Raw genomic sequence first — 27152 nt, 5'->3', positions numbered from 1 at the left:
TGAGGGTAGATGATGTTAAAAAAATTCTTATAGAAAGGTTTATCATGAGAACCAGAGTCTATTCAAACAAAATAATTTATATTCTAAGTACTTCATCATCATATGTATCTAAATAGATTCCGTAATCTTACGCTGCAGATTTTTTTTCATTTTCTTTTTGTTCCGTTGTGTGATTATAGCCCACGCAGGACCTCTGTGAGAAGCTGCACTTTAATATAACCACACAGTACGATAGTGACGTTAGAAGAATAATCGCACAGTTCACTCGAACACCTGTTTTCTATACTGTCGACTCTGATGGATTACTAATTATTCTTCGTGCTATAATGCCGTTGTTAATACACATCGATAACTCGAATGTCACACTAGACTAATCTGGGCTTGCACTATCGAAAGGGCATGTAAAAGTAATTTTGTTCGTAATGGAAAACTAAACAATGCTTTCCGTCAACTCTTGGTGTTGGATAAAGACATGATGTACGGTATTTGTTTGCGTCGACTCCGACTATAACATGCAAAACAGAAATTTCTAACACACACTATAACAGTAAAGAGAAATTCATATGACTCTTAGGAGTGACACACAGGATACTATCAGGCAACTGAAGGGACAGTCATTTACCTTAATTTTGATATCAGTTGCTGGTTGGTGCATTCGTCGACGATCGTTCTGTAGGAATGAGGGCAAAATACTACAATTGGAAAACCGTAACAGGACGTGAATTTCGTGAACATTGTAAGTCATATACCTCAGGGAACCTATAAATGGATTCTGTCACATAGAAACAATGACGTATTCAGTCTAAATGTTATTCCAACGCCGTGTTAAGGTACTGAAATGGATGATGTCTGTATTACGCATCTGTGGGTTAGCATATACAATTTAGCCAACTGTTACTGAGTTTTAAGATAAAGTGGTAGAATATTGCTCTGGAGCTCAAAATTGTGTGTGGTAGGTGCTCTGTGATATCTATTTTTTAAATACGTATTGCACGTTAGGTATGTTGAGAAAAGGTAAATTTTCAAAAGAATTACACAAGAATGTGATCAAAGCCTTCATTACTCATTGAATTGGAATAATATGTACCGAAGTATCTCATAAAGGCTTGGCTGGAGGGCTAGACGGCAGCATGGCATCTCGCTTATCTGACCCTGGGCGTTGGGGGGGCAGGGGAAGAGAACTCAGCCGGTGAAGACAATGCAAGGTTTGTGCTCTTAATGTGTTTATCTACGTCGACTCGCACTTCAGTGGACTACGTTCAGTCAACAGTGACATTAAGAGGCGGCAGAATGTGATGGCTACGGCCTACGTTTTGGCACCCATCCGTGTGTACCTTGAATACATTGCTGGAGTGGGCTTTCGGGAGAGGCTCTGCTGAATGTTTTGTTTGTTTTAAATGAAGATGTAATTTATATGAAACAGAGGACAGGAAAAGAAAGACTGCGAAACTCGTGACTTCCATTCGCACAGGGCATTGTAGTGATGCAATGACGAAAGCTGAAAATTTTTGCCGAATCACGACCCGAAGTCGGATGTACGGATCCACTAGAACATTTGCTTTAGCCGTTTCGGCCATACAGACACTCTTTCCTTGGGACTGAAAGTCTCAGCACATCACACGCTGCAATGCAGCATCCCTCTTCCATTGGCCCCCTACTCGCAAATTACTGATTCTCGTTGGAGTTCGGACGATATTAGTGCATCCACATTGAAACAACCGTTAAGGAGCTATCTTACTTTTACAGATATGTATACATCTCAGATATATACATTGAAGATGTAATTGTTGTCCAGCTCTGTGGTAGCGGTACAATTGCGGAAAAATGTTTATAGTGTACTTTAGCGATGTCTTGTGCGCGACCTGCACACGCCTGAAGAAACACTGCCACTCAGATTTTCCACTGTTATGTACAGCTCTACTACAATCTAGCGTCGGAGTCCTCTAAGGTAGCATGATAGTGACTTATCTCGTCGCTCTACTGAATCGTAATCACTGTGCAGCCATCCCTGTTTATATTTTGCGTGGTTTCCCAAAATCGATTAAGGTGATTCTTTGGTTGCTGCCTTTGAAAAGAACACAGCCGATTTTGTTACGTATCTTTGTTCAATCCGAGCTTCTGCCCTAATCTTCACCCTGCCTTTTATTTCGCTCCCTGGTCTCCAGGAGACATTGGACAAATTTCCAAGAACAGCATAACGGAGAATTCGCCGTATTCTTTTTGAGTTGACAAAGCATAGCCATTGTACTGTTGAGCCAAGACTGAACAACCCATGTACTTTTCGCGAGGTAACCGTAGATGAAATGCGCAATTACCACCGCAGCCTTTGTCAAATGAATATCATTATTCAAAACATCTATTCGAAAAACTTTGTGTGATCTTATTTAGTCGAAAATTCTTAACAAAAAGCTGCTTGCAAAACACAAGTCGCAGGATGTAGATGGACTCAAGATTCGCGGCAACGTGTTGCAGAGACGGCCAGCTTTAACAGAAAATCAGAGAACAGAATAAAATAAATCGATAACAGAGTAGAAGTCTAAGTGTGTTATGTTTGCTAGTCCTAGGTGTCGTCGGAAACACAGAATGAAGGTGTGTTTAGAGTGTGACTTTCTGTCAACTCGAAGTTATTAAAAAGGCTGACGAGCTCGATTACCAGATAGTACGAGTGGTTTCTGCCTGAAACCACCATTCTATCTTTTATTTATTTATTTTTTTAAGCACCAGTGTATTTTGCATGACATCACCTATGCTACTTCAAAACAGAGCCATGTAGTGGTACACTGAGATACTTCTACGAATGAAGTGCATTGCAGCAGTCACAGCGTTCATAGCAGAAAGTCGGCGCGGAGATTGCGCTACGTGATTGTGGAGATTCTGTCTGACATGCGGTATTTTTTTCATAGTGATCATACCGAGGAGATTTACAATGCAAGTAAATGTATCTAGAGTTATTGTAACGTAAATTTAAGTTTCTACTACTGCTTTTCGAAATGAAACCTCTGGAGCAGAATGTACTTTTGATATAATTTTTTTAAAATTTTAGGTTCGTTTTTTCTTGTTATTTAGGACTATAGTTTGTTTTAGGCATATTGGTTCACGGGAGTTTCGAGATGTGAGACTGTCCAGGAAAAATGCGAAACTGCTTTCACATATATCTCATGAAATGATGGGTGCTTGAAAACTGCATATCCCAGTGGTTACAAAATGACGCCACATCCATAAGCAATTGACTGATTATATTTTGCCAATTTCTTCCTGTATTCATTGCTTACTAAGATAATGAAGATCGGTTTTGTGAAAAATTTTAAAACTATATTCCCAAATGAAACCATCTCATTAAAATAATTGATTGTTTACTTTTAGACAGTTTCTTATTGTACTCGTATCTTACTATGATAATTTTGTGAAAAATTTTAAAATTAATTTTTTAAATTATTGGGACTCAGATGGTTAATGTAAAGCATCCATATATTCACCGTATGTTATTTAGGGAAACCACAGAGAACCTGAATCAGTGTGACCGGACGGAGATTTTAATTTCCCTGACTAGATTATGAGTGCAGCGCTCGAAAGCCCGATTGGAAGACGTCCTTATCGTGAACAGAGCACAAATGCATCACATACGAATGACATATACGGAATGAGAGGACTATGCATTATGCAGGGGGAGTCAGCTAACGAGGGGACCATAAGGCAATCGAATTTTTGTATTTTTTTTATATTTATGATATGGGAACTTCAGAACTCAAATATCAGTTGGCCGAAGCAGGTTGTTTCAGCTCTCAAAAATTCTCGAGAAAATCGGCGTTAAAGTTTCTCGCATCTTCAATATATATTAACAAGATCGATTTTTCGATGGCGCGTTTTGCTCTGTAGTAGAATAATCGCCTGCCATGTGGCGCCATGGGTTCGATTCCTGCCGATTTTTAAAAAATGGTGCATGTTCTACGAGCATTTTTGTGAAGACGAAAAAGAATTTAAAATTTCTAACGCATCTTTAATTTACATATTTTTTATGAACGATCTTTTATAAAAGATCAGTGATCAAGAAATTATATAGTGACAAAAAAATCGCAACAGCAAAAAATAATTAATGTAGAGTAATTAAATTTCGGGAGAACATTTATCTAGGTAACATATTTAAGTGACTATCAGTGCAAGATCACTGGTTAATGTAAGAGCGCGATAAGCCACTGCCAATGTGAAATGCTAGTACATTAACAGGTATAACCGCCAGAGTGTTGAATGCAAATGTGCACGCATTGTGTTATACAGATGCCGGATGTCAGTTTATGGGATGGAGTTCCATGCCTGTTGCACTTGGTCAGTCAGTACAGGGCGTGGATGACGCTGGAGTTGTCGTCCGATGATTCCCCATATATTCTCTACTGGAGACAGATCTGGTGATCGAGCAGGAAAAGGCAACATGTCAACACTCTGTAGAGTATGTTGTGTTACGACAGCAGTATATGGGCGAGAGTTATCCTGTTAGAAAACACCCCCTGGAATGGTGATCATGAATGGCAGCACAACAGATCTAATCACCAGACTAACATACAAATTTGCACTCAGGGTGCGTGGAATAACCGTGAGAGTGCTCCTGCTGTCATGTGAAGTCGCATCCCAGACCATAACTCCAGGTGTAGGTACAGCGTGCCCCGCAGACAAGTTGGTTGTAGGCCCCAACCGGTCTCCCTCTAACCAACACACGGTCATCACTGTGACCAACGCAGCACCAGCTTTCATCCGAAAACACAACAGACTTCCACCCCGCCCTCCCATAAACTCTCACTTGACACCACTGAAGACGCAAATGGTGGTGGTTTGGGGTCAGTAGAATGTCCGATACAGGACGTCTGGCCCTGAAGTAAATGATCTGTAACGGTTTGTTGTGTCACTGTGGTGCCAACTGCTGCTGAAATTGCTGCTGCAGATGCAGTGTGATGCACTAGAGCCATACGTCGAACGCGATGGTCTTCCCTCTCGGTAGAGCTACGTAGCCGTCTAGGGCCCGCTCTTCTTGCGACCATACATTCTCATGACCACCACAGCCTGCAATCATGTACAGTGGCTACATTGCTGCCAGGTTTCTCTGCCATATCGCAGAAGGATCATCCAGCTTCTCGTAACCCTATTACACGATCTCGTTCAAACTCAGTGAGGTGTTGATAATGGCGTCTTTGTCGCCTTAAAGGCATCAACCCACCACGTCCAATGTCAAAGGTAAGTGACGCTCACGACCGTTACAGTGTGTATTTAAAGCAAACCTGATTTGCATCCTCATAGTGGCGCCACTAACGCCACTCTTATGCGACTGCTGCGAAATTTAAATCGACATCGTCTTTCAGATATAGAAATACGCCTAGCAACTTTCGTTTGTTGCATAATTCGACCTTGGTGCTGCGATTATTTTCCGTGTGTGTATTTGCAATTAAAACTGGATTTCTGTGTGTGATATGTAATTAGAAATAACAAGATGTGCGTTTTTCATAAAACGACAATTAGATACGTGTTGATTAACATATATTTGATGAACTTTATATTCAGGTGGCGTATTTATTCGAACTAAATGGAGAAACCGAAAAAAAAAATTAAGACCGAAACGAGGCTCGAAGCACCGATCCAGCGATTACCAAACTCGAGTACTACCGATTATTTTCCGTCTTTATGTATTTCACTCTTTACTTGAATGTCCACAGAAAATGAATATCTGTTTCAAAAATTGCATCGGCCATGAATCGAACCTGGGCCACCCACGTGGCAGGCGATCATTCTACTACAAAGCCACATGGCCTGTCGAAGAAGTCGTCTGTGGATTGAGGAATTAAAGACACTCGGAAGAGTTCGAAGTCCATTTTATCCAGAATTTTTAGAGTCCCTTCGAATTGCTTTGGTAGAATGTGGTGTGACTAGGTCCTCCCGTCGGGTAGACAGTTCGCCAGGTGCAAGTCTTTAGATTTGACGCCACTTCGGCGATGTGCGTGTCGATGGGGATGAAATGATGATGATTAGGACAACACAACACCCAGTCCCTGAGCGGAGAAAATCTCCGACCGAGCCGGGAATCGAACCCGGGCCCTTAGGATTGACATTCTGTCGCGCTCACCACTCAGTTCCCGGGGGCGGACTTTGGTAGAATGATGTATGATTTCTGAACTTCACCAATCGTAAGTATGAAAAAAATACAAAAATCGATAGTCGTGCTGTTTCCTTGTAAGACAGCCGGCCGGAGTGGCCGTGCGGTTCTAGGCGCTACAGTCTGGAACCGAGCGACCGCTACGGTCGCAGGTTCGAATCCTGCGTCGGGCATGGATGTGTGTGATGTCCTTAGGTTAGTTAGGTTTAATTAGTTCTAAGTTCTAGGCGACTGATGACCACAGAAGTTAAGTCGCATAGTGCTCAGAACCATTTGAACCTTGTAAGACAGGCCACCCCAAATACACCATAACAAGTAAACATATGGAGGAGTGGTTTTAGTTAAGTTATAGTGGACAGTGTAGCGAATTTTCTGACGCATGCAAGAGTTTTTTAGCGTTTATAGCCGCTGAATTAAATTATGACAGCAACTTCGTTTCTTCAATGCACTGTAAATGTTTTTCTATGGTTTTGGGAAGAGCCTTCGAATGGGAATCCAGTGATGTAGCATGTGTGGAATTTCATCAAATAATAACAACATAACAGCGCCTCAAATCACTGTCCCACTAGCAGGAGAAGTGATACAACAGACTTCTGTCCAAATGTAAACACGTAACCCAGGTGGTGGGCATGTTTACCTGTGCGCTTGAAACGCATCTGTTCGTACTCTGCTGTCGTAGCGATCAGAAAATTTGCTTATGAAGCCATTCGGACTTTCTCTATGCATACAACAGTGGAAAAAGTGGATGTGGTTTTCGTTTATGGCGAATACGGTCGAAGTGATACAGCAGCGATGCGACTGTATGCTGAAAGACATCCCGATCGTGTCAAGCCCTGACGGTCTATCATTGGAAAAACTATAAAATAAAATTCATGGAATAGGAAGTGTGAAGAATAAAAGATGACCACAAAAGACAACAGCGAATGATGAGAAAAATGTAACTAACATATTTGCAGCGTTAAAACATAAGCCACGTGTCACTATGAGGCAGCCGGCCGGTGTGGCCGTGCGGTTCTAGGCGATTCAGTCTGGAACCGCGTGATCGCTACGGTCGCAGGTTCGAATCCTGCCTGGGGCATGGATGTGTGTGATGTCCTTAGGTTAGTTAGGTTTAAGTAGTTCTATGTTCTAGGGGACTGATGACCTCAGAAGTTAAGTCCCATAGTGCTCAGAGCCATTTTTGAACTATAAGGCAGGTTGAATGTGCCAGTGGGATCAGGCCAAGGGAGTGTTTTGCGAATACTATACTCCAACGGTTTTCATCCTTTGCGTACGTCACTCCATCAACAGCATCATGGCAATGACTTTCAAAATTGGTTACGGTTCACCGAAACGTGTCTGCGAAAAGTGCAAATTGATGTGGCGTTTCTGTGGAATATTTTGTTTACGGATGTAACATCGTTTACAAATCATGGCCAAATCAAACTTTGCAACTGCACTACTTCTCAGTTGAGAATCCACTCCGAACTACAGAAGTGCAGAAACAACGACCTCGGTCTATCAACGTGTGATGCAGGCTTTTCATGAATCGCAGCATATGTGCCTGTTTTATTGATGGGAGTCTAAATAGCGACATATCTGGAACTCTTAACATATATGCTAACGCAATTTTGATTTTGAAGACATCTCACGAGACATAAGGCAATGAGAGTGGTATCGACGTGACGGATGTACCACCCATTCTGAGCAGATAATTACAAGTCTTACTCAAGGCCATCATTTTGTCGCACTTGATATGACAGTCATAGCAATAAACCCACGAACCGTACCTGATCTACATGTTTGCTTGTATTTGGTACAGTAGAACAGTAGTTAGCGGCACGGTTATTTTATTGCTGTCTGATCAAGTTCCACACATGTTATCTCGTTTTAGTCCTCTATGAAGGCTCTTTCTGTTGCCACAGAAAAAAAGTATATAGTTCTATCCGTGGTTACATGTTTGAACGGACCGTAAACAAAACTTAATTAATGATCCGAACCAAATTTGAGGGAAAATTACACAATGGAGAATGGAATTTTGTTCGAATTTTCATAGTCAAACGGAGAGTGCGATATTGACAGATGCAATATCAAGCTGACCAGCGTGGGATCTAAGTTTTCAAAAAATTGTTTAACTGCTTGAAAGTAATAAGAGCAATAAAAAGAAAGTTGGTTAGTGATTAGAGGGAAAAAATTTTCCCGAATTTTCTGGGCCAAAAGAAGAGTGGGAAATGGATAATTGGGTTGTAGATTGACCAGGTTGAGGTCTAGTTTTGTAAAAAAAAAAGCGATCGAATTTTTATGAAATAATTTAGCTAAAATTAATAGATTAGAGAAACATTTGATGCGCCATTGAATGACGCTCGAAATCATGTACAGCAAATAAGGTGTCGAGTCAGAATCTACATCTACATCCATACTCCGCAAGCCACCTGACGGTTTGTGGCGGAGGGTACTGTGAGTACCTCTATCGGTTCTCCCTTCTATTCCAGTCTCGTATTGTTCGTGGAAAGAAAGATTGTCGGTATGCCTCTGTGTGGGCTCTAATCTCTCTGATTTTATCCTCATGGTCTCTTCGCGAGATATACGTAGGAGGGAGTAATATATTGCTTGACTCCTCGGTGAAGGTATGTTCTCGAAACTTCAACAAAAGCCCGTACCGAGCTACTGAGCGTCTGTCCTGCAGAGGCTTCCACTGGAGTTTACCTATCGTCTCCGTAACGCTTTCGCGATTACTAAATGATCCTGTAACGAAGCGCGCTGCCCTCCGTTGGATCTTCTCTATCTCTTCTATCAACCCTATCTGGTACGGGTCCCACACTGGTGAGCAATATTCAAGCTGTTGTGACTTGGCAAGACAGCCAAGCCACTATGAGATAGCCGAAAGGCACGCGTTTAATCTCACGCAGGCTGGCGTGAGGTCTGGAACAGTTAAAGGAGTTGAATCTAGTAAAAAAAGTACGTAGCTTCTGGAATACTTAACTTTAATCCATAATTGGTGAACATCGCTCTTGTTGATACATGAATTACAAGATCAATAGCAACTGATAATGGCGCCTTGCTAGGTCGTAGCAAATGACGTAGCTGAAGGCTATGCTAACTATCGTCTCGGCAAATGAGAGCGTAATTTGTCAGTGAACCATCGCTAGCAAAGTCGGCTGTACAACTGGGGCGAGTGCTAGGAAGTCTCTCCAGACCTGCCGTGTGGCGGCGCTCGGTTTGCAATCACTGATAGTGGCGACACGCGGGTCCGACGTGTACTACCGGACCGCGGCCGATTTAAAGGCTACCACCTAGCAAGTGTGGTGTCTGGCGGTGACACCACACAAGCAGTGGGCGAACAAGCATACTGTAACCTACTTCCTTTGTTTTCGGATTGCATTTCCTTAGGATTCTTCCAATGAATCACAGTCTGACATCTGCTTTACCGACCAACTTTATATGATCGTTCCATTTTAAATCACTCCTAATGCCTACTCCCAGATAATTTATGGAATTAACTGCTTCCAGTTGCTGACCTGCTATATTGTAGCTAAATGATAAAGGATCTTTCTTTCTATGTACTCGCAGCACATTACACTTGTCTACATTGAGATTCAATTGCCATTCCCTGCACCATGCGTCAATTCGTTGCAGATCCTCCTGCATTTCAGTACAATTTTCCATTGTTACAACCTCTCGATATACTACAGCATCATCCGCAAAAAACCTCAGTGAACTTCCGATGTTATCCACAAGGTCATTTATGTATATTGTGAATAGCAACGGTCCTACGACACTCCCCTGCGCACACCTGAAATCACTCTTACTTCGGAAGACTTCTCGAAATTGAGAATGACATTTGTTCCACCAGACAAATATCTCCCAATATTCTTTAAAATCCTAAGTTAAACAGTGAATTTTAAACTCTCAGTCGGTACCTCAATTGCTGTACATAGTTTAGCGTCATTCAAAAGGTGCAACAAATGTTTATCAAATCTGATTATTTGCTACTTTTAGAAGAATCAATTCACGAAATATTTGACGGTTTTTCTTGAAATGTTTTTTATTGAAAAGGCGACATAGTAATTCGGCAGCTATAAACTGTAAAACTTATTTGCATATTTCAAAAGCATCGCCACATTTTCCTCTAAAACTTAGCGGAAACCTCACGTCGGTATGTTTAACTGTTCTACGCATATTTTGGGTAACCTGTCTTAGTTGCCTAACCCTCTATATTTCATAGCCTACGTGAAGCGACTGAATTTGTTTTCGATTCAATGAAGAACGTGTACCATCACTTTTGTATACCGCCTGGAGGGCGGCGCGTGGGTCTGTTCCTGTAACTATAGGGTAGGCCCAATGTAGAAAGCTAGGAGGAGGAGGTGACGCAGAACTCTCGGTACTGGAGTTAAAAGTGGTTTTACAACACAACAATTTGAATACATGAATCGTAACTTAACTTTGGCTGAGATGAGCACATAAGTGCGAAGCTGTACATCAATCAAATCTAACATCGGCTAAAAGTTACAAAGGCAAAATATGTAGTGGCTCGCCCACTAGGAAACAGAAACAATGTTGCTTGGTCGTCTACTCGGAATCAAATGGGTAGAATCTGGAGCGGCGCTGGTAGAGCTGCACAGCGCCGGCTAGAGGGCGCTATCGTCGGTGTCGGTGTCGTGTTGCCAACCTAAGAACTTGTACCTACGCCGTGGCATCGTAGCTATCGATACCACAATCACCTGATATTTTAACCAAAAACTGCGAGTGGCGATTCTTAAGGGGTGAAGTGAAGATTAGGGTTTAACATTCTGTCAACGTCGAACTTCTTTCAGACGAGTAGGGAAGGAAATCGGTCATGTTCTCTGCCTTAAGCAACTTAGGCAAACCACAGGTAACCTAATCCTAGATGGTTGGACAAGGATTTGAACCTCGCTCCTCCAGAACACGAATCTACGGTCGTAACCAGTACGCCATCTCGCCCAGTGCGAGATTCTTCATATTTTAATTCGGTACATTTTTCAAAAAATACTACGTAATGTGAATCCATTGCTGTATCCGTAGTAGGAAACTCGACGGGTCGGTCTGCCTTCTGTACGTACTCAGAGACGCTCCACTGATTCTTTGGAGACGTACCTGACAATTTGAGCGATTGCCCAATAAGTAGTGAACAGAAGTCTTTTACTCAATCCATTGAACTTATAGGCTTACCACTCGCTTTTCTATCTGCTACAGTGCTGTGGGGTTCAAATTATAAAATATTGTAGAATTTTTTAAATTGTTTATTCAATCGAATATTTGAAACCATTTCCGAGTAACTAATCTTGTTGCTGTTGTCTTAGTTAAGAGGCAAGCCGCATAAAAATATCTTTTAATACCGTTTAATTTTGTTGTATGGTGTGATGCCTTGTGTCGAGCGATTCTTTGTGATTAGGAGTTTTTCTGGCTGTTTTGTGATGTTATGGTGAATAGACAAAAGAAGCTGCGCATAGTGTTGTATTCATAGTGAATATACCATCACTTCTTGTTACAGTATATGTTGACTCACTGCTATTTCGTCTTTCTCTCTCGACAATAAATGAAAATACGGGTGTAAGGGTCTATAGAATACAAATGTGGACAGTAGCGCAGAGAGATCAACGAAGACTAGCAGTCATCGGAAATAGTTTTATGCAGATAAGTTATAGAATATCCAAATTACAAAAGAAGACTAATGAAGAAACAAAAGGGAAAATAATGGTAGAAAAGGATGTGCTTGAAAGGAACAGTTAGTCATATTTCAAATGGTAATGCTACATAAGAAGGATGGTTCAAGATCAATCTCCAAGAATAGTATGGATATGGCAGCCACCAGAGATCAAACAAATGGTGTTAATAATGAAGAAAGAGGAGTACTAGACTACTTTTGGTAAGACGGGGATGCTTCAAAGTCAGGATGCGAATGTAACAAATTCGAAAAGTCTGAACAGATTTTTTCAAGACTTTCTTCTAGTCTGTGTAAACATTCGGTTAGGTTAGGCGCTAGTAGGAATCATCTTTATGTATGTCAAGTTAAAAAGATTTTAATTCAATCCAACGTAGGTATGCAATGACGTCTCTGATTATGAAATACAATTACATGTGCTTATAAAAACCGTAATTACCTCCTTTCGTAAGGCTATACAGTAACACATATACACGTATTCAGAGAACATATAATGGCGAAAAAGTTTATCTATTGTGTGAGGCTTCTCACTGTGTCTGTGAAGTCTTGTGCGTAGACTCAAGGCGACAATACTCATATCTTCGTCTCGCGTCTGCACGATTATACCAAACAATGACACTGAGAACTGGGATAGCTAGTATCACGAGCTGCAGAGTAAATCTCTGTAAAAGCACATATTTCAGTCATCTGAAGACTAGTGGTTATACAGTCGAAACTGGTTATGATTTTTACAGCAACAATCAGAAAATAAATATGACTGGTTGCAGTTGTTATGATCATACCAAAAGGCACTCTATACTCTCGATATTGAACTCAATTTTATCGTCTTATGTTTTTTAACTCGCAATAACGTGTTAATATACTGTCATGGAAATAATATTATCTGTAGATTGCCGTGACAAACGAAACAGCTAATAAAGTGCAATAATTGCGATATTATTGTCTGGATATGCAGTTATTATAGTTATAACTGTGTACAGATCCTCAAGGGGAAATCCTCAGCTGGTTGTGAGAAACCTAGATTTATTTTTGAGCTACCATATAGGCGTGATGAAAGAGTTAACATTTTGTGGAGTTTTCAGCACTTCTTAAAATATTCTGACATAAAAGGTCCAGAAACGTTATTCGGCTGTTGCAATCTGATTTCGGTAGTACAATTTTCACCTTTATAGGTTAAGAAAAGAAAATTGTAAATGGTAACTTTTCCATAAATAGTGTTTAAGCTGAAAACGTTGATGTTGACACATTTGTTAGCGCACTATGTGCCCATGATAGATAACTATTAAAAATCCTCACTGTGGCACCATACATATCTTAGACATAGCTATGCAATACTGTAATTATTATTAATGATTTCAGTGTGTGGAATTTTAAGAATAACTTAAAATGAAATAGGCTGGAATGAAGTAAATCAGGAAAACGATGCTAATGTGAAATTTAATGTGTTTAATAATACACTTATGTACTGAAAGTAGCTTTCCTAAAATAGTTCAGAAATTAGATTCAAAAGCATAATATCCATGCATAACTTAAGACATTAAAATGTTTTGTAAACAGAAAAGTGAAATTTATATAATTTCCAGAACGACTAAAGATATTTTGTTATTATCTTTCTGCATAATTACTATAAAATGACAGAAATTATTTATACTAATGACAGAGTTTAATAAATGTAGAATACACTGAAATGCATAAAACAGCATTTCAGTTAAACAAAACAGCTACACGTTGATCGATATTCCACAAATTACAAGATTTTTTAAAATTTTGCAGTAGAAGTGGACTCAAGTAACTGGGAATAAGAAGCAAGAAAAAACATTGAAAATATAAATCTGTAAAAATTAAGCAACTAGAAGTAGCCGCCAACGCACTTTACAAAAATCAATAAAATTATAAAAATTCTCAAAATGTGGTTTTGAACACAATTCTACGGGGTTGGTCTAGCTTATTAGTCATGTCTTTAACTATATTTTTCCAGAGAATATGCCACTTACACATCTCTTTGTAAGACAAATGACAGTAAAATTCTAAATAAGTTTCAATTATTGTCTTTACTAATTTCTTTTTCTAAAATTATTCGAGAAACTAATGTACTCAGGATGCCCGTTACATTTAAGTAGAAGTAATTATTGTAGTTCTGCATTAAAGTTTGGGTTCCAATAGTGTTTCTCCATTGAGAATACCATTTTTACGTTTATTCGAAAGGTGTTACAAAACTTAAAAAAGAAAATATCTCCATCTGTTACTTCTTGTTATTTGTCCATATCGTTAGATTATGCACCCCACAATTCTTTCTAATAAAAGTTTAAATTTCACGGAATTGATGGTATTACAAACAACTGCTTTGAGTCAAACTTAACAGAAAGAATGCAAACAATGGCACTGAACAAGTTACTATTGCTGGAAGGAGAAAAAAAATTGTGATTGGGTAAAGACTGACGAATGGCGTCTAGCGAGGTTCGATTTTGTGCAGCTCATCCAACTTATATACATGCGTATGATTTATAACTTTCTGTGGGAGTAATAGATCTTTAGAAATCTTCTGACTCAGTTTCAACAAAATCCTTAATAGTGGTCATAGAGAAACAAGTACTGATTAAGCCTGTCAGTATTCTGAAAAGTACATACTCTAATGCTAACGTGTCCAGTAGACTTCATGAAGATAATGAGAAATTCAGAACTGAAACAGGAGGCAGACAAGGAGAGTTTTCTGGAACCGTGCGACCGCTACGGTCGCAGGTTCGAATCGTGCCTCGGGCATGGATGTATGTGATGTCCTTAGGTTAGTTAGGTTTAAGTAGTTCTAAGTTCTAGGGGACTGATGACCCAAGTTAAGTCCCATAGTGCTCGGAGCCATTTCAACCAAGGAGAGTTTACATAATCAAAACTATTGTCGACAGTTCTATAAAAAGTTTTTCAGATCCTTAAACTGCGATGAAAGAATGGTATTTATGATAAGAGCATACGTGAACCAGCATGGTTCAGCAGTTGAGTTTGTGTTGTTTGCCATTCGTGTACATAAATTTCCGCGAGGAATGACAGAACTTAATGAAAAATGTTTGAGAGTAGGCGTAAAAAAACAATTATAAAAGTAACTGAATCAATATATGAAAGAGAAAATGAGACAAAGAAACAATGAAAACATACGACCAATTGATGAACTTTTGTATATAGGGCAGCTGAAGACATCCACTGGATGGACAGCACAAGAATTAAGCAGAAGCGTAGACATCATATGAAGTGCTTTTGGTAAAATAAATGGGGTTTTCCAAACGAATCTTTGGTGTGTCTGAAAATGAAAGTTTACAATCAATATCAGTTTTGCGTATCGTAGTGAGACAAGGAGTTTGAATGTAAAAACTAACGCTTAGCAAGAAATGGAAAGATTTATGTTGAGAATCACTAGGAGAGACGGAGAAAACTTAAGTGAACAAAAAGAAAAAGAGAGACACAATTATGACTCCCACGAAAATGAAATGGAGGCAGCCAGAATAAAAGAAGAATTAATGAGTGAATGGAACGACGAGATCTGGTTACGGCGTATGCCACGTACGTAGAAACGTCATCTAGCTGCTCAGTTACTCATTGAGCCATCGCGTACAGCAAACCCTAAATGTTAACTATTGAGATCGTGAACTCTAACACTATTTTTAAATACTTTATCTTTGGGTATGCCAGAAACGTCCAAATCAGAGTTCCGTTGTACCGGACTTGCTAGTTGCAGTTTGGCGTGGCTAGTGTGCGCGGCGAGAATTGTGTTTGTCAGCTGGCGTGTTGTATGCTGTTCGCAGGCAGCCAACAGCGACGACGCGGCGGCGAGCAAGCAGCAGAGCGTTGTAACCGGCGACCTGCAGCACGCCGTCGACTTGTTCGAGGACGCACTACAGAAGACCAGCAACAGCCACCACGTCACAGGTAATTTACACACGCTCTTTGCGATTCCTTCGTTTGCTCCATTTTATTACCGTCTTCAACGACACGTTGTACCATTGTAGACTCCATTGTAAATCATCTTTGACAGAGTAAATGTAATATAGCAGAAAACGCTAATACTACGTACTTCGTATGATATCGTATGGCACTGATGGCCGAGAGCCCCATCTGGGGAAGATCGTCCACCGAGTTGCAAGTCTTTTCAGTTGCTTGTCGATGATGATGAAGAAATGATGATGAGGACAACACAACACCCAGTCCCCGAGCAGAGAAGATGTACGATCGAGCCGGGAATCGAACCCGGACCCGCTGCATGGCAGTCAGATGCGCTGACCAATCAGCTAAGGGGGGCGAACACGTACTGAACAGATCTGAAGAAACAATTCAAATTACGCAATGAATGAGTGACATAATCTGGAGAGAAATAATGAAATAATGATGATAATGGAACTTATTGCACTATTTGGTAACAAAAATGTTTGTGTGTATAACAGTACAACATATAGTAACTATTTGTTTTGCCAAGCGACATTCGACTTACAAGTGCTCGTGAAGAAATAGCTGTCGTCATCAAAGTCGTTATCATGCTGGTTAACTACTTTGGAAAACACTTTGCAATCGAAAGGCGTGTTCCACCAACTCTCTGAGTGAAAGCCATCTTTGGTATTATAGCTAAGAAATATCCGAAAATGTTAAACATAAGCAGCGAATAAATTTAAAGTGAGTTAACTGCTGAACATATACTGAGTGAAGGTCTTAGCTACCGGAAGTAATCTCAGGTCATCCACGTGGCAAACAAATGACGAAAGGTGAATACGTGATAGTCCTTGAGATCAATATACCTCTGGCGTACATCTGAACCACGTTGCATTTAGGTTAAAAGTACACAACAACTAAATCAAAACTTACACTTACCTGAATTCTTACTGTCACACGTTAAAAATCTTATTACATGTTCATCGACATACATATAAATAATCATAAATAACTGTACAGGAAATGAGGTAAAATATCAAATCTTTAAGAGTTCAAAATATAATTAAAATCAAAATAAAATACCTGCAAAACGTATTAGATCAGTAGGACCGTGTGGGAAGTACGGAGGAGTGGGAATACGTTAAACTTGAAAAAGGAGAATGTACTAAGCTGCTGTTGATCGTTTAAAATGATATGAGAGCTGTTTACTGATCTCATGCGCTGCAGTCAAGTGAAGCTATCGTCATTTGTTTCCATAGTGAACGACATGAGGCTACGTCCGGCAGTTATGGCCTTCACTCAGTACATGATCGGGAGTTAATGCGTTTTACAGTTATTCACCTGTTTACAGGTAACATTTTCTAACAAGTCTTGGTTTTTTTAAATCATAGCTTTCGATCTGTGTGTTTTCGCATCGTGCCTTTTGACTGCAGTGTCTCTTCCAGCACGATAACGACTTCGACGATGACAGTCAACTGTTTCCTAAAGAGGACATGTAAGTCAAAACTCACGTAAAAAAATACGTATTTACTATACATTGTATTATCATTCATACATACATGTACATTTTTCTATCAAATATTTACAGAAGATTCCATTAACGTAATAATTTCATCGCATGTATAATGATTATACAGGCCTGCATTTTTTCGTTTGTATCATGTTTTTCAATTTTTGATGATTTTTTCCTATGTATGTTTGTGCGTCGAATCCCAAAAATGATCTTAATTTTTTCTATCGCATCAGAACTTTTTGCAAATCACAGTTTGTCAAAATGTGTTGTACATATGGAAAAAAATCACAAATATAAGACGTACTGACAGATTTAAATACATAATAATGCTGCCATCTGTCGGTTTCTGATGAAAACATATCTTTGACAACATGAAGTGGCACAGGACAGCACTTACGTCATTAAACGTGTTGTACATCTCAGCTGTCAGTGTTAACGCATCCGTTCGTACGTACCGTCCCGTGATCAAAAGTGTTTGTATCGGCGGATATACGCTAAAAAGCAAACATACAGTATTCGAAATAGCGTCAAGAGGCTGTAAAAAGTCTGCATATTCCTGTTATTACATTTGGGTGAGCTAATGCTGTCAAGGCAGAAAAGATATGTAACATCGTTCGTGCAGCAAGTGTATCTCGCATATTTCGGGGTGAAAGTAAGAGATCAAACAAAACTTGGGTACCCCACAATGTTTGGTATACGTGTATTGATCGACTGAGACGGTGGTCAAATGGTGAACTGATGATCGTTATTTTTGTTCAACCGGTATTCAAGGTTTCAATGTAAAAATAAAAAGAACATCGTCTAGCTAAATCTGCCATGGGTTTATGTCCTGGCCCTAACGGCCTAAATGTACCACTGGCTATGCAACCTGAACACTTACCTGAAGTAGTTAGAAATGAAATCAAGTGAAGAAACCGAAGATAATAAAGAGGAGTACGAGCCTGGCAAATCTGCACCACTACCTTTTATACAAAGTGAACTATCTGATTCGCGACTTACATCTGACCAAAGAGGATTTACAATTGTTTCGTTCAAGGCTTAAAGATCTGACCCTTCGTTTTCCTGGTTCTGGTACAGAGAAAAAGACTTTATTCCGCTTTCGCAAGAAGGAGACTTCGTATTCTGCAATCAGACATTAAACATTCCGGACGAAAGCACTGATTGGAGACTTGATCGATTCGTCGAAACGAATCCAGTTGTCTTGCTTCAAAACGGAAACAGATATGCGTCAATACACCTAGGGCATTCTGTACGCTTAAAAGAACGGTACGTCAATTTACAATTTATTCTCCAGAAAATGAAGTACGGCGATCGTAAGTGGGTCATGTGTGGTGACCTGAAAGTAATATGGATGATCCATGGACAGCAAGACGGGTATACAAAGTTTCCTTGTTTTTTATGTGAGTTGGATAGCAGAGACGGGAAAAATAATTGGAAACAGAAATACGGACCACAAAGAGCTTCACTGGAACATGGAGTAAAAAAAGTGCTCCAAAAACCTCTCATCGAATCGATGAAAGTTCTCCTTCCACCTCCGCATATTAAATTAGGCTTTATGAAGCAATTTGTGAAAGCTTTACCAAAAGATGGTAAATGTCTCCAGGATATTTGTAACAAATTTACAGCCTTATCGACCGAAAAACTAAAAGAAGGTGCTTTAAGGGTCCAGACTTGAGAAAATTTTGCAAAGATGTAAATTTTGAAAAAGAAATGGAAGATACTGAAACAGAAACCTGGGTCACCTTTATAGACGTTGTAACCAAGTTTCTGGGCAACAAAAAGGATCCGAATTTCAAGTCTATCTCAGAGGCTATGCTGCACATGTACCAAAATTTAGGCTGTTCCTTGAGTTTGAAGGCTAATTTCCTACATTCACATTTGGACTAATTTCCTGAGAATCTGGGTGCTTTTAGTGAAGAGTTGGGTGAGAGATTTCATCAGCACACAAAGAAACGGAGAAGCGTTACCAAGGATGATTGAGTACTACAATGATGGCTGTCTATTGCTGGGTGTTGCACCGAGATGATCCTAGAAGAGCACATGCACGGAAAAGTCTGAAACAGGGCATGGCTCGCCGGCCGAAGTGGCCGAGCGGTTCTAGGGGCTACAGTCTGAAACCGCGCGACCGCTACGGTCGCAGGTTCGAATCCTGCCTCGGGCATGGATGTGTGTGATGTCCTTAGGTTAGTTAGGTTTAAGTAGTTCTAAGTTCTAGGGGACTGATGACCTCAGAAGTTAAGTCCCATAGTGCTCAGAGCCATTTGAGCCACAGTGCATGGCTGGTTCAAAGAGACGGCGACAGACAAAGAGACAAACTGAGTTTCTTATCTCCTGTGTTCTGTTATACTGTTGTCTATTATAAGCCGCAAAAATGCGTTTTATATGAAACAAACCTATTTCACTCTGTCATTAAGTCTCATATTTGTGATAATTTTTGACATTAGCAAAAAATTCTAACACGATGGAACGGAACAAAGATCATCTTATGGTTCAGCGCATCAAGGTACATAGCAATCACTCATCAAAATTTACAAAACAGAACCATCGTAGGCTAGTGTTGTGGGCTATGCAGCTTTCTGTTTCTATTGGATCGTCAGTTCTCTTCTTGTTGCATTCTTATCCATGCTTATTTTCTTACAGTTTTTAACGCTGAAACATACAGAGGTTGGATAGTCTATTAGTACTAGATTTTCCCAAGACAAAGAAGGATTAGTATTTAATGTTGTATAAACTAATTTGAGAGCAACACAGGCTCGAGTAGTGCAAGAATGGCGAAGCAAACAGACCGTGCCGTTTTCAAAGGAATCGTCCCAGCAGCTACACTACCTGATCAAACAAGGAAGGGGGGACGAAATGAAATGAAACTTCACGGGTTGAGATGGTATGTGATGTTTCAGCGATTACAATATCGAGTCAAATTTATGAAGAACGTTGCAGTATGAGGTTGCACCCCCTCTGGCCTGGATGCGTGCGCTGATTGATTGGGAAGGGTGTGATAAAGCCGCTGCATCCTCTTCTGGGACAAGATTGTCCACAACAGTTGTAATATTCTCGATATCCTAGATACTGCCGCTGGTCAGGAGTTGACTTCTGAGCTGGTCTCAGATTGGTCTGTCGGGGGTAGAGATATCAGGATCTTGCTGGCCACGGGAGTAACTCAAGATCAAGCAAGCAGTTCTTAGAGACACTTGCCAAGTGTGGGCGGGCATTGTCCTGTTGGTAAATCTCACCACGATTTTGTCACATGAGAGAGAACACACGAGGACGCAGGACGTCCCTGACATACCGATGTGCCATCAGAGTTTCGTCACTCACTACTAACCGTGACCTGACGTCATTCCCGACGGCTCCCACATCATATCGCTAGTAGTAACACCTCTGTGCCTTTCTAAAACATTAGAAAAATGAGAATTCTTCCCAGGTCGCCACCAAACTCGGCGACGATGATTATCTGGGGCTGTTTATCGCTGAGCACAACGCTACGCTATTCATCAGCATCCCATGCTTCCCGGTCACGACACCACTCCAAACGCAGCCGTGTTGAGGGAAACCTATACATAGGACAGTAATTCCCTAGTCCGGCTGCTGCTAGTCTGCAATCAGTGGTTCGGGACGACACAGAATGTTGCAGGGAGTCTATTACTTCCAGAATGAGATTTTCACTCTGCAGCGGAGTGTGTGCTGATATGAAACTTCCTGCCAGGTTAAAACTGTGTGCCGGACCGAGACTCGAGCTCGGTACCTTTGCCATTCGCGGCCAAGTGCTCTACCGTCTGAGCTGCCCAACCACGACTCACTTTACTTCCGCCAGTACCTCGTCTCCTACCTTCCAAACTTCACAGAAGGCAGCAGGAGAGCTTTTGTGAAGTCTGGAAGGTAGGAGACGAGGTACTGGCAGAAGTAAAGCTGCGAGGACGGAGCGTGAGCCGTGCTTGGGTTGCTCAGACGGTAGAACACTTATCCCGCGAATGGCAAAGGTCCCGAGTTCGAGTCTCGATCCGGGACACATTTTTAATCTGCCAGGAGGTTTCAGTCTGTTATTTGTCCTAGTATGGCAGGCGCAGATGTGAAGTGGTTTCGATGTGCATGGTGCACAATACGACGATTTTCGTTTCTTCTCAGTCATATGCGGTCGACCAGAATCTTGACTGCGAGTATGCCTGCCCTCGCGTTCTCATGCAGTGGGACCACTGTCACACCCGAATGCCCCAAAAATATGAATGTTGTACGAGTCAACCAGCCGGCCAAATAGAGACTCCCAATGACACATCTTTTAAACACTGTGAGATACTGATAAAGCTGTCTCATTTGAGTCCGCGGCATCTCCCTGTCCTTCACAGAGCTCACTCAACACCCGACGCTATTCGCGCCAGTTATACACCGTACACGTCCTGGTAACACCACTACACACAAACAACACTAGAGAATTGCCATTCTAACCATTTTCGTATCCGCTGATGGTGTGTGTATGTGTACGAAGTTACAACGACATCCGATCTTCTGCGTGCTTTACTTTTTTTTCAGGCAGTGTATTTACCGGTACCACGGAAAACATTTACGCGGGATGGCCGGACGGAAATAGAAACCCAGTTCTCCAGACTGGGAGTACAGCGCTCCAACAGTACCCTTCTAGTTTGTCTTGTGCATATGTCATAAATCTAATTCAAGGATAAGCTTTAAAGTTCTAGTTCTAGCACTGAAAGTCTTTTTTTTTTATTTTTTCTATTTTTCGACTCAGTTCTGTTTTATACATGAAATGTATTCGCAGTTGTGAATATGGACAACCACCACCTGTATAATGCAATGACGACAGTCAAAATTTGTGCCGGCCCGGGACTCGCCCCGGATTTCCCGCTTATGGCGAGCGTTGCCAATTGGATACCCGAGCACGACTCACAGCCAGACACAAACTTCCATATGTCGTCAACCATGTGCCTAAAACCTGTTCTTGTACATCCATTACGTATATTCCCGTACATGGGAGACATTATACTTGAAACTCACTTGCGTGGTGTCGGCGGATAAATATGATATTGCAGTACCTGTGTTATCCTGAACCTGTGTTCAAATGGTTCAAATGGCTCTGAGCACTATGGGACTTAACATCTATGGTCATCAGTCCCCTAGAACTTATAACTACTTAAACCTAACTAACCTAAGGACATCACACAACACCCAGTCATCACGAGGCAGAGAAAATCCCTGAGACCGCCGGGAATCGAACCCGGGAACCTGTGTTATGCATGGTTCCTTCAAACGACTTTCAGGTGTAATGTCTCCCCTGAAATGGATGTACGAGTACAGGTTGTAGACACATGGCTGATGACATATGGAAGTTATGGGTCTGGCCGTAAGTCGTGCTCGGGTAGCCAAACGATAAGGCGACCGCTAGCAATAAGCGGGAAATCCTGGTTTCAATTCCCGGTGCAGCACAAATTTTCACTGTCGTCATTCCACATACAGCTGATGGTTGTCCATATTCCCAACTGCGAATACATTTCATGTGTTTCATAATGGCTGTAGACGCCACAGTGCCTATTCCTTCGGACATGCATGTATCTCCGAAGGAACCTTGCATCATAATTCGAAATAACACAGACACTGCAATATCGTACAGTTCTATCTGAGTTCAACATCCTTTGTTTACGGTTTTTGCAATGAGTAGATTCCATCCATCTACTTGTATTCTCAAAAGTTATCAATATATCCATCTACTGGTGTCATAATCTCTTTATTTTTCAATAACAGTTTATTCAGATTGAGGGAGCCGAAAATCGGAAAGTATCAAGTATGGTGGACAGAGTGAATAATTCAATAATTCGTCCTCCACATTTCCAATAGTCGAATGTCTTTTGTGGGCATGTGCATGGCTGTGGCGAAAGATGATTTCTTTCTTTTGAATTCGAGCTCTCAGTTCACTTTTTTCATCCATTTGTTCTTGAAAACTTGAGTAATGTTAGATACTTATCGTTTCCTCTGTTTTGAAGTACTTAATAGAAGTAAGTTATTTCACATCCGTTCCAACAGATTAAATCGACTTCGATTTCTTAGTGCAGGCCCACTGGATCCCCTCCAAATGGTGCTTCATTTCTTTAGTGAAACGATAGGCCCACAAGACCAGTTGAATTCTTTTTGAAATGTTCCAGACATCGATAAAACATTTGTTTTTGCACTTGTTTTTGGCCGCCTTCCTGCAAAATACACCACATACTTGCACAAGGTTACGCCCTGTAAGTATTACTGTAGTCATTTGTCTGGTATGCCTTTAGCGTCAATTGTTTCGCAAACGCTTACTCACCGATCGTTCAGTCTCACACTGTGCAATTTGTCGATGGTATCTGGTGTAGTCGTAGTTTTGGAAGTCCTTCACCTACATCATCATCATCATCATCATCATCTTCGAGAGAAGTACGGCCACATTTGTCTTCTGTCATATATTTCTTAGAAACTGGGAGATGATTCCTTACAAACCTGCTCCAACTTTGGTCCAAAACAAAGAATTTTATGACAGCACGATTTTACAGCTTATCCATTTAAACGTATTCAATACGATTTGTTTAAAAATTCTAATGAGCAAACCTACTGTGAATAGCTAGTTGACACTTTCACTACGTTGCTGCGCAACGTGTCACAATACACGAAAAGCTCTCAACGTCATTTTTGAAACAGGGCGAGTAACTTTCTCTTTACCTTCGTAAAGGAACCAAGTATAACCTAATACTTATCGTTATTCACACCGCTAATTAATCAGACTCCAGTGCTTTTGCTGGTACAGCACCAACAAAAAACGTATTGCTGTGGTGTGGAATAGTCAGCTGCCAGGTGGCAATCTTTTGGAGGTGGTCCAGTAAAATTGTATAATTCTCTGGTTAAAATATTTCTGGATTTATTTTATTATCAGGAAAGAATGTTACAGTAGGCCACACACAGGGTGTTCGAAAATTACTGGTACAAAATTCTAGGACTGGTAGAGGGGAGTGAATACATAATATTTTGAATAGAAATTAATGTCCGGAAACATACCGTTCCCGTGCTACAGCCGTTTGAAAACATGTTTGCTAGGTAGGTATGCAACAGGGTAGTCATGGTGGGGGGTGGTCATGTCGGATCAGCTGATGTTATTTGACATCTATCCTACCTCTCTGGCTTGGTTCGAGCCTCATACACAAGTCTGTGAGTGTTTAGAGCAACATGGTTGAGTACATGTGTGTAGAATATACCGAAATGATCCTTCTGAATGGCAAAGCTCACGGTAATGGATGAGCTGCTCGTCGCCTTTATCAGGATCCTCCATCGCATACCCTTTTCGTCACAATTACGCAACGGCTTCAAGAAAAGGTACCTTCCCCGTCAGCAGACGTGAATGTGGTACCGGGAATTTCCGAATACCATGTATGTCAGTAGAATATAGTTTAAATTACAGTTTCCCTTCTCATACCGAAGTAACTGTAGTGTGAGCTCAGTGTTCAATATCTGATAACAAAAGCGGTGGCATTCATGGTGGGAATGTAAGTAACATTTATTTATGTGATAGTTTATGTAAATAAAAAATTAAACGAGTGTTTCTGGTGATATTATTCATAAAGAACTGCAATTCCGCCCGCATCTCGTGGTCGTGCGGTAGCGTTCTCGCTTCCCACGCCCGGGTTCCCGGGTTAGATTCCCGGTGGGGTCAGGGATTTTCTCTGCCTCGTGATGGCTGGGTGTTGTGTGATGTCCTTAGGTTAGTTAGGATTAAGTAGTTCTAAGTTTTAGGGGACTGATGACCATAGATGTTAAGTCCCATAGTGCTCAGAGCCATTTGAACCATTTGAACTGCAATTCCCATTTTCTCTAGTTCTTCGAACTTTGTGCTTTTATTTTCCTGAGGGTGATTCTTTGCTCAGCTGCTTGCATCGAGTGTGCCGTGGGGGTGAATTAAAAATCTGAGCACATCGCACTACATGTGTGGGCAAAAACTTCTGTATTGCCGCACGTCTTGGTCCTGCTACGCTCTCTCTTTCCTCACAGTTTTTGCTAGAAGACAGTAACACCAAAACGTTTCTCGTATATTCATTTTACGAAGTTTATTTCCCCACCCCCCCTTTTGTTGACATTGGAATACGAGAAAATTAGTTTTACTTTTAGTTCTAAATACGCAATATTGTGCACGAAATAGATGTAATAAAAATGGTTCAAATGGCTCTGAGCACTATGGGACTTAACATCTGAGATCATCAGTCGCCTAGAACTTAGATCTACTTAAACCTAACTAAGGACATCACACACCTGCGACCGTAGCATAGACGTTATAAAATTACTCCAGAGCGAGGTGACACTGTGGTTAAGACATTGAGCTCCTGTGCGGGAGAGGCAGGGTTCACGTCCTCATCTGACTGTCCTCAGTTTCGTTAACCACTCATATTCACCTGAACTTGTGTTCTGTCTCTAATGATCACGATACCGCGAGATCATTAAATACAGTCGATATGCCTCATGATGACTGCATCTGTGTGCAAAGTAAAACTCAAAAGCAACTTAATTTAATGGTTTGCGATAAGTTGAAGTGTGTGGCGTATCGGGATTCACCCGTCCTTCCAACAGAATCACCTGACCCCACCTCGCGACTCGACTCAAATATTCAACTGGCCCTGGCTTGTCCCATCCCTTTCAAATTATAAATGTTAGTTTATTTTCTGTTTTGTGGCAGGGAATAACTGAATTAGTAACTGCTGCCAATCACATGTGTTCCCTGCTGCCGTTTTACATTCCTATAATTATTTTCTCTATGACAGACGTCTCTAAAGTAGTGGAACGCGTATTTGGGAAGAAATCGACTACACTCTGGCTTTTGAGAGGCTTTCCTTGCTGTGGACACAATACTGTCATTAATGCCCAACTCACCTTGTTCACGTTACGTATATAATATAAAAGGTACAAATAAAAATAACAATAATGCGCGAAATGAATAATATAAGACATATACAACTACAAAAAGGGGGGAGGGGAGAGCTTACTATATAAACAATTTAGCGCAATGATTTCAAACCCCGTTGTGCGTTAGATAATGAGTTATCACTGGATCTAAAGATATTTTGCTTTCACAGTTATAGTCTGCAATCATTCTAGGAGCCATAGCGTCGATGTACCTGGTGACTGAATTCTTACATTCACTATTCTTCACTTTAAGACTGTATGAATTTTCTTTGTCTTCTTCAGTTGAAGAACGTGCCATATTATAACTGCTAGTCTGCAAGGTGACATCCCATTCCTGTCCAACCTAATGATATTGAAACATAACCTTATCTGTGCTACCGTGGATCAGTTATCTACTGCGCTTGTAATTCTCTTACTGGATACATGTTATCTCCTGTGCTGCTACCTGCAGATGTTGTATCTGCTGGCGTTCCGCCAAGACCGCATTCCGAAGTATGTAGCATGTAGATTATATTTTTTTTGTTGTTGTCTGTATTCATTATGAACCTTTTTATGAGTTTCAGTCTCCTCCATACTCCTATGAAATGGCCAACACATAACAAGATTTTCTCGTCGTTAAGGACAAACTGCTGTGTCACAGGTTCTCTCGTAGATAATTGTTGTTGTTGTTGTTGTGGTCTTCAGTCCAGAGACTGGTTTGATGCAGCTCTCCATGCTACACCATCCTTTGCAAGGTTCTTCATCTCCCAGTACCTACTGCAACCTATATCCTTCTGAATCTGATTAGTGTATTCCTCTCTTGGTCTCCGATTTTTACTCTCCACGCTGCCCTCCAATACTAAATTGGTGATCCGTTGATGCCTCAGAATATGCGCTACCAACCGATCCCTTCTTCTAGTCCAGTTGTGCCAAAAACTCCTCTTCTCCCCAATTCTATTCAATACCTCCTCATTAGTTACGTAATCTACCCATCTAATCTTCAGCATTCTTCTGTAGCACCACATTTCGAAAGCTTC

General features: G+C 40.9%; 1 protein-coding gene across 1 annotated transcript in view; it reads left to right on the top strand.

Annotated features, from left to right (window-relative positions):
• LOC124721390 (KN motif and ankyrin repeat domain-containing protein 2) overlaps window positions 1–27152 on the top strand; it is a 387950-nt gene that overhangs the window by 194178 nt on the left and 166620 nt on the right. The window contains exon 4 of the mRNA XM_047246331.1: window positions 15590–15713. Within this exon, the coding sequence (XP_047102287.1) occupies window positions 15590–15713 (124 nt within the window). The remainder of the gene's footprint in view (window positions 1–15589; window positions 15714–27152) is intronic.

The sequence above is a fragment of the Schistocerca piceifrons genome, chromosome X (genome assembly GCF_021461385.2).
Source record: "Schistocerca piceifrons isolate TAMUIC-IGC-003096 chromosome X, iqSchPice1.1, whole genome shotgun sequence".
In the NCBI taxonomy this organism is placed as follows: Eukaryota; Metazoa; Arthropoda; class Insecta; order Orthoptera; family Acrididae; genus Schistocerca; species Schistocerca piceifrons.
Note: the sequence above shows the minus strand (reverse complement) of the source record. Positions and strands in the feature narration are given on the sequence as shown.